The sequence below is a fragment of the Synchiropus splendidus genome, chromosome 5 (genome assembly GCF_027744825.2).
Source record: "Synchiropus splendidus isolate RoL2022-P1 chromosome 5, RoL_Sspl_1.0, whole genome shotgun sequence".
NCBI lineage: Eukaryota > Metazoa > Chordata > Actinopteri > Syngnathiformes > Callionymidae > Synchiropus > Synchiropus splendidus.
The window spans coordinates 21,426,828-21,435,844 of record NC_071338.1 but is presented as its reverse complement, the minus strand read 5'-3'; the positions used below and the strand labels follow the sequence as shown (position 1 = coordinate 21,435,844).

Here is a 9,017-nt window from a genome sequence, read left to right as displayed (position 1 = left end):
GTCATGATAATACGAGGGACTGAAACGATGGAGGAGAGACTCGGAGTAGAACCTCCATTTGACAGGCGCCTCCCAGTTTGAATGTTTTATTCCAGGAGCGCAACTCAAACAGTATTGATTCAGATGAACTCCTGGGGGAATGAGACCTATGGGGACCCCAGCACCTGCCCTCGCTCCTCCTCCTTCTCCTCCCCCTCTGCTGGATCAGAGCTCATCACCGGCGCTGCTTAAAAGTCATCAGTTGGGAGCAGGGTGGAAAGAGAAGCGACAGACCAGGACGGTCTCACGAGGAGACCCTTGCGGTTCTGGAGAAGAGGAGAAGTTTCTGCAGCGCAGAGACTCAGAGCAGGAAAGATTCCACCCAACTCAGGCAGAGATTCGGATGGGAAGAGAGCGGAGGGCATTGGATAGCTTGCATGGAAGAGTGAGTACCAGTTATTCTGCTACGGATTCACAGCTAATGCCTGTCTGCATGGATCAGAGATCAGAAATATGGGTTATTGATTTAACAGTGGGATCAACAGATGTTGTTCACCTGAACCCTGGTAAAATGCACTCTGTGTGATTCTTTAGTTTTTGAAAGAGGACACATTTGCACATTTAAGCCTGTTGCCACCTGAATCGTCTTCACAGACAAGACAGTTAGTTGTAGGAGTGCAATGAGTATTGTTTTTAGACCACTAGAGGCAATGTTGTCATGAGCTGACCGAGGAAATAACTCTGTTTATCCACAAAATTAACAAAAATACAAAATAAAAGAGATGAAAATTTTAAACTGAACATTTAACAACTGTCACTAAATGATAAGAACAAAATACAAACAGATAAAAGAGTGAATGGAAAACAGTTTTATTAAAGTCAAACATTAAAAGCATGGTAATTTCATTTTGGAGAAGTAATATGTTGTTCAGAGGATTACATTTTGATCTGGAGAGCATTTTTGGAACATAAAATACTGTAGGTATGTCTCGCTCTACCCAACAAGGGTCGACTGCTGTTGTGTGGTTTTACCAGCATGTGTGTGAGAGAAGCCAAAACAGTGTCTGCTGATGTTACTGATCACAATATATTTACTTATAAATATAAACGTTTCAAATACATATTTATATGTCGAAGACAATCTATATTATGAGATTCTATGTGCACCACATGATGCAATGTGATGTCATATCAAAACATCCGTGTTGAAGGAGACTAAATGAGTAAAAAAAAGTAATAATATTCTTTCATCATGAAGTACAGTGAGCTTTTGGCCTTTGAAAGACAAAATGTTTCACTTCTCTTATTTAACAACTTTGACAGTGGCAGCTCCAGACTTATTGGACCCGAAAACTGCCACTCACAACACTAAGCCCCGCCTCTCCTTCTCCACCAAGCCCCTCTCACTGTCTCCCCCTGTCGGCAGCGAGGTGAGTGATCGTCATCACTTCTCCTTCAGTGAGGCTGGCTGCAGTCAGAGCTCCATAACTTAATGTCAGTTTGAGTCGATTGATCAGAGGTGTTGCAGGCTGTTGCCACGGTGATGAAGAGGAAAACGGTGACAGCCATCTTCCTTGTGGTGGTCCTGTACCTGGTGATGGGAGCAGCTGTCTTCAAGGCTCTGGAGCAGCCACATGAAAGGTGAGGCGTCAAACAAGAGGTGAAAAAGAAAAGCTCGGTTGTGAAACAGGGCGTTACATATTGATCCTTATTTTTTATTTTTACACACAACATTGTTTTTTTAAGTTTGTAAATAAATACAGTGAAAGATGCATATGTGTGTGTGTTTTTAGCCATCAGGAGGCGAATTCTTTCCCATTCTTTTTTGAAACATTGGTGAAAAAATTATTTGACTTGGATAGAAAACTGCCTGGACTGTATGAAAATGTTTTTGTGAAACCGTGATAAAGTGAGTCAAACTCGGTATAGATATACTACTGTACAATTTACTTTTTAAAAAAAAACCTGTTGTTGACCTCACGGCACAATTATTTGTTATTAACCCCCTGATACTGCTTCCCGTTTACACTTGACAAGCATGAAGACACCTTCCATCACCAGTTTTAGCAGGACAGGTCTCACATTCTCTGATTCCTCACCATGACATCATCTCTTTTTCCTCCCTCAGTGCTCAGCGTTTGGCGATCCTGACCCAGAAACTAGAGTTTCTGTCCACACACTCCTGCGTCAACCAGAGTCAGCTAGAGGAGCTGGTGAAGGTGCGTGTGTGGAGGGGGTCCGTGGCCACCTCAGACACGTGTGTGCTGGATATTGCGCCCCTCACATGAGGCTCGTGTATTCTCAATAATCGACGAATTTGGAGCAGACGGAAAAGGAGGACTCATTTATTTGTAAACCAACACGTCCGCTCTGGACTTCAGCACCAAGGACAGCTCAACCACTGACACACAGAGGAGCGCAGTAAATTATTTAAGTACAGAAACAAAATTCTTGTCCTGCACCTGGTCCACGTTCTCCGTCAGCTGCCAGTGTCTAATAATAAGTGGAAAAAAAGGTTCTGCGCAGACATGTAAAGAGCAAAGTGTGAATGGGTGTGTGTGCATTTTGACATCAGAAGGATGGTGGAGTACATCTGTATGAGAAGCTGTGTGAGAGAAATACCAACAAAATAGTCAAGCCACTTTATAGACCAATGATATTAGATTAAGACTATTATCATTTAAAATATGAAGCCAGGTTTGAAATATTGTGTTTATTGTCTTGCAGCAAGTGGTGTCTGCTGTCCGCTCAGGTGTGAACCCAGCAGAAACCCTGACCAATCAAAGCAGCCTGTGGGACCTGAGCTCTGCCTTCTTCTTCGCTGGGACGGTCATCACAACCATAGGTGCATGAAACACACACACATACAAGACTCACTTTACAAACCGAGGGGGAGAAAAGCAGCCAAACAGATGACGCACATACTGTTGTGAAAGATTTGCTCAGAAGCTGTGCATCACTTCTTCTAATTCACTAAATGGAAAAGCAAAAACAGGAACAGAAAGTTACTCCTGGAGAGCAGTGTCTTAAGCACAGTGGCAATAAGATTTGTAAATGCATTTTAAAAAGTTTTATTGCGAAGACGACATTTGAAATATATATACGACGTGCGAGGAATGAAAATGTTACTCCTAAAAATGTATTTGTATTGTTGTATTTTTTGTTTATGTTTAAAATAAAAGTTTACTAATAATATGTAAAAAAAAAATGTTATGTGCAATATTGTATTTCACAACGCAGATATGCGATAAGGGTAGAATGGAGCACAAGTCGAAAAAATAATGGACACATTAAGGAATGTAAAAACATTGTTGTAGTGATTATTATTGTTAAGTCAAAGTCAAAGAACTAAATACAGTTCTAAAACTACGAGTTTGGGAGTTGTAAAACTATGTCTGGAATTTTTTTTTTTTTTTTTGTAATTAAAAAATGTCAAATATTTTTCATACATGATTCGTCAAATCTTCACATTGCCCTAAAACTGAAATCTTGATCCGCCGCTCCTGCACCGTCTCAGGCTTTATCGTCTGCGCCTATGTTCCAGTTATGCAACAAGTTCTCCTGAATGTTGTTCAGCTGGACACGATCACGCTAATGTGAGGCGTCACCTCACTTTGTTAGCTTTATTGCATCAACATAACGCTCTCTCTCTGCTTGTTGCTTAACTACAGTTATGAAACCGACGGATCGCGTTTAGTTCATGTTGAAGTTGAAAGGCAATATTCCATGTACGGTGGCTCACAGCTGCGAGTCTTGCGCGGCAGGTTTTGGGAACACGTCGCCCCGCACCGAAGGCGGCAGGATCTTCTGCATCGTCTACGCTCTGCTGGGGATCCCGCTGTTCGGCATCCTGCTGGCGGGAGTGGGCGACCAGCTCGGCACCATCTTCGGCAACGGCATCGCCAAAGTGGAGAAGATGTTTGTGGTGAGCGAACCCTGCCTCAGCGACATTCTTCTGAATAACACTCTCCATCAAAACCTGGAGAATGAAACAGTTTCATAAGATACGATGTCAATAAAACATACACACCTTGTTTAATGGCAAATTAATCTCACTTTTTAAAATCTGTCGTAAATGTAAATTAAAGGAAGATTTATTTTTTTTCAATTCAACAGTGTAATTCCCACTTAATTGTGAGTTAACTCTGCTTAATGCTATTAAAGGAGATTAAAAAATTGATCTATCGACAGCCCTAAAATATATATTTGTAAGTTATTCCGTGTAAAACACATCCAATGTAAAAACAAAAAAAATCAGTTGCAACATCTGGGGCTTGAAGGAACAGCAATCGGAATCAAAGCATTCGACCAATGAGATAACATTCGAGTGTGACTTGCTGAATCGTTTGATTCAAAATCCCAGATTTTTACCTACAACGCCTATAAAGGCTGAGTACAAATCATGTTGCCTCCAAACAGACGTATGTTAAAGGCGCCTGACATCAAAAGCTCTTTCAACAAGTGCAGCCATCTTGAACTGGTTTAATTTACTCGGAACTGAAAACCATTTTGGAATCAGCCATGATTTATGTTGTTGTCATGGTTTGTATCTACCAAGTCACATCTAGTTAAAGTAAAACAAAATGGCTGAAACAGTCAACCTCAAAAACTCTCAGTTCCCCATTTCACCACACATCAGTCACCGTTGCAAACACTGAACCAAGTCTCCTCTCATCACGATGATGATGATGATGATGATGAGGATGATGTCATCACCTGTCTACACTTCTCGTCTCATCTTCGGCTGCAGCACTGGAACATCAGTCAGACCAAGATCCGCGTCATCTCCACTCTGCTCTTCGTGTTGTTCGGCTGCATGTTGTTCGTGGCGCTTCCAGCCTCCATCTTCAAACACATCGAGGGCTGGTCGGCGCTGGAGTCGCTCTACTTCGTGGTCGTCACGCTGACCACCATCGGGTTCGGGGACTTCGTGGCAGGTACACACCTGGAGAGTCGAGAGCGAACGCACAAGCGCGGTCTGACGCGTGTGCTGGTGTCCAGGTGGATCAGACATCGAGTACTTGGACTACTACAAGCCGGCGGTGTGGTTCTGGATCCTGGTGGGTCTGGCGTACTTCGCTGCCATCCTCAGTATGATCGGGGACTGGTTCAAGGTCATTTCCAAGAAGACCAAGGAGGAGGCAGGTTCTTCTCTGACAGTGATGGATCCACATGTTGACTTCATCTTTGCCCTCTCCAGACGCTCGGTCTTCGCTCTGCTGCGGTTACATAACAACATTGTGATGACGAGAGGTTTTTGTGATCCAATAACCAGGGTGCAGCTGTGAGACTCTCCAGAGCACTGAAGCCATGTTCTCATGCTGCACACACTCACTCACTCAACACACACACACGTTTCTTCTTAATGAGGCATCCCAGATTAGAAATGACCACTAACCAGTCAAACTCTTTCACTACGAAAACAGAACATGGAGATAGAGAAGCATGTTAAACCCAAATCTTGACTATAGCAACACAAGTTAGTGATCTACAATACGCTGCTATCGCCCCTCAGATTCCAACCCTGAATGTGTCCCGCAGGTGGGGGAGATCCGCGCTCACGCCGCGGAGTGGACCGCCAACGTCTCGGCCGAGTTCAAGGAGACGCGCCGCCGCGTCAGCGTGGAGATCTACGACAAGTTCCACCGCGCCGCCTCCATCAAACGCAAACTGTCCTCAGACCTGGGGTTCAGTCCGACGCCCGAACTCAACTTGCCCAGGAGGACGACGCCTGTCGGCCACAGCGACGACAGGGACCCAGGGCTGATGACCTCGCTCACCAGGAACAGTGGTCTGTTCACCAACAGTCTGGACATCGAGAGAGGAGACCTGTCCATCATAGAGAACCTGAAGTAAACTAACCCACACACCGTTTCAGGAGAACTGTTGTCTCATGTCAACTCACAGGGAAATCAGGGGACTCGGAGGTCAAGAAGAGCATCAGACACGCTAGTTAATGACTGAGGTTTGGTTTACTGCCGCCAGTCATGAAGGTTCAGTGAAGGAAAAGTGTGAAGCCCTCCAATTCTGAGTGAAGGTGAAGTCCGTGTTATTGGTCTGGCACAGAAGGAAATGGGTGGTTTAGCTCCGCTGTCTGACCTTTGACTGTAGCGCCATAAACACTGGCACCACTCAGAAGAGCGTGGCGTGAGGTTCCGTACATTTCAGTTCAACATCTTACAGAATGATCCATGTGGCTGATCTCTCTTGACATGAAAAGCCCTTTGCCAAGTTTTGACTAACCCTCATCTTCATCATTGAAAGTAGAGTCCAACTGACGTTGTGGCCAATAACGTGGGAATAGGTCTATAGTTGGTCATGGAAGGGAGATCCAGGTTGGGAAAGGGATCATTCAGGTTCACGCCTGAGCGACAGTGACAGTATGGTCCAGAGCTTCTTCAACTGGCTCAGAACAGAGGCCAAACTTTGAGTGTCTCAAGATAGATTTACAAACTGAGCATTGAATGAATTGTAGAGCAGTTTAACAAGTGTTTCTTCTGTTCTTCTAACATTTAGGGAACTTGCAGGACTTGAGTAACTTTAGGGAACATTTATTGACTATGCAAGGAAGATGAAAGGCAGAAGCTTTTTCATGCCTAAAATGAAGGTTTATGTGCTTTATCTTGCGAACTCTGTCTACCTCATCACAGCTGATACTGCTACCATGTGAAGGGAACGTGGAGCTGAAACTAGAAAGGAACTCATCCATTGGTCCAATATTCCCCGGTTCTGAGCTTTGATCTTTATTTATTCCACTTGTAGGTTGTAACTCGCACAAAAACAACAAGAGCATCAACCCTTGTGTCACCACGTTCAGTGCCTGGAAGTTTGAGTCTCTTGCTTGAAGACTCGCTCACGCTTCAGTTCTTTTCTCGGCAGACTAAAGGTCCAGCATTTCCCAGGACTGACTCACTCCTGCTCTTTGTCGCTGTCACGCCGAGACGATTGTTGCTCCGTTTTATTATTTTAGCCGCGCAAAAACGTTCTCTCTCTGAGGGCTGTGTATATTTTTATACTTTTTGTACAACCCTCTGTAACGATGCCTTTCAACAGACTGATAGAAAATAAAATGTTTATTCCTCCCTGTGTGGAGTTTCTGTGGAAGACGATGCTTCAGTCTCACAGAGGGGTGCGGAGCCAGAGGGTGGTTGGAGCCACACCACCATACTGAATATTATATTAGTATTTAAAATATAAATACATGCATTAGGCCTTTATTTTCTCTTTGTAAAACCCCATTTTATCATCTGTTTTTCTTCCCCTATTGCCATGAATAGTAAAATGCTTAATTAAATAATTAAATTCACATTCTAACAGCATTTCGAGTACCTCTATAATACCAATATGATGATTTCAAATGAAACTATTTAGAACGAAACAACATATTTTAAGCACATCACAGCACAACTGCACTCCCACTTATTTTTTCATTGATTTCCAATATTTTAGGAACATAATTTGAATTCAATTAAATCCTCGTCCTCCAAACTGTCTCGAGACCAGGGGTCGGATGTAGGATTCTCCTCCAATCTTGAATCTGGGAAAAAACAATGACGAAGTGAGGAGCAGCGACTGTAGTTCAACGACATATCAATCACTTCACCATGGTCAGATCTACAAATGCTTTACAAGGGTCAGCAACACTGGACGACATTTTTGGACAACTGTGTTTGGGCATAATAACAGGAAGTGTTATTGGTGTAATACATAACAACACAGTTTATGGGCACAGCATGAGTGATGCTGACCCTTTGATGCCTCACCATTATCATTATTATTTGGAGGCCCAACGTGAGCCCTCATCTTAGACAATAACAAAACTGAATGAAACCGACTGTAATGTGGCATTTTGGAACAAAAGAATTTCACTTGTTGGGTGATGTTGGGTCACAGGGGCAGCAGTCAAAGTGAGGAGGGCCTGACTTCACTCCTCCTGGGTGACCCCCGCCACACTTCCAGGGTCTGTCCCTGGACACCTCACCCTGAGTGAGCACCCTCTACTGGCTTCTTATTGTTAGGAGCTGCGCTTCGAGCTTCTCCAGGATGATGTAGCTGCTCACAGTGTTTCTAAAAGTCCAGACGGATGCTTCGATCTGCGACAGCCTGATCTTCACGACTCATGATAATTGAACTCTACAGGACACTAACGCTCCTCGAACAAGAGGGACGGTGTTAGCATTACAGTCAAACCACAGAACATTACTCAGGTGGTCATAACGTCATGACAAACTGGATAAACTTAAAACAAACTCGTAACAGAAGAGATCTCGACAGTAGAACTGTAACAAACCTCAGCATCAGACGGAGTTGGCGAGTCCACCCGGAACGGAGCGGGCCAATATGGATGTTCTCTTCTTTGTCTCTGTCCCCAAACTTCCTGCCATCCACCGGGATGCTTTGACAGCATGGAGCTGAAGAATAGCTCCAGTCATGCGAGCTGTCGGACCACTTCTCAGGCAGACTCGTGCCAGAGATAACACAACTCACTGGACCCGACTCCACAATCCCCCTCAGTTCTGGCCCCAACCGGTTCTGGCACCGAAGCTTCCGCCACCAACCAGACAGATCCAAGCGGGTCTGGGTCAGTCCACTTAGCACCGATCAATCACATTGATCAGGAGGGTTCAGGAATCACAGGATTTAGGTTTCAGTAGTGAACAGCTACAGCTGTTTAAGGTCACAATAACATTACGACCACCCTTCTAACATGGTCTCCATAATGTCTTCACTACTGCAGCTACTGTTCTTCCTGCTCTCCAGGGATCATCCATGAGGTCCAGGCTGTGTGACACAATGCTGACCAGAGGTCACCTACTGTGGACAATGAGCTGCATGACAGCCAGCCAGCTCCATGACTGAACACCACTCTGGTATGAGTGTCTGGCAGATGACTGATGAAAATTTTTGGAGTTTATTTTGGATCTGTAGCCAGGTCCTGACGTTTTACCTTGTGTAGAGACATCATGAGCGACGTGTGAACGGGACAAAAAACAAAAAGACAAATTCAAGCTGTTAAAACGTTTTAGTCAAACGTGAGA

At 44.2% G+C, this 9,017-nt stretch overlaps 1 protein-coding gene across 1 annotated transcript; it reads left to right on the top strand.

The window, feature by feature from the left end:
* Nucleotides 1-260: 260 nt before the first annotated feature.
* On the top strand, nucleotides 261-7,072 carry LOC128759639 (potassium channel subfamily K member 2-like). The gene is made up of 9 exons (XM_053866759.1): nucleotides 261-424; nucleotides 1,303-1,409; nucleotides 1,508-1,620; nucleotides 2,108-2,198; nucleotides 2,707-2,824; nucleotides 3,744-3,904; nucleotides 4,730-4,916; nucleotides 4,981-5,120; nucleotides 5,521-7,072. Coding segments are annotated over exons 1-9 (1,233 nt in total). The 5' UTR covers nucleotides 261-423; the 3' UTR covers nucleotides 5,836-7,072.
* The last annotated feature ends 1,945 nt before the right edge of the window (nucleotides 7,073-9,017 follow it).

Coding starts and splice junctions, on each gene's coding strand:
- LOC128759639 (XM_053866759.1), top strand. Junction 1,410..1,507: donor CTCCCCCTGTCGGCAGCGAG/GTGAGTGATCGT, acceptor GAGGTGTTGCAG/GCTGTTGCCACGGTGATGAA. Junction 3,905..4,729: donor AAGTGGAGAAGATGTTTGTG/GTGAGCGAACCC, acceptor CTTCGGCTGCAG/CACTGGAACATCAGTCAGAC.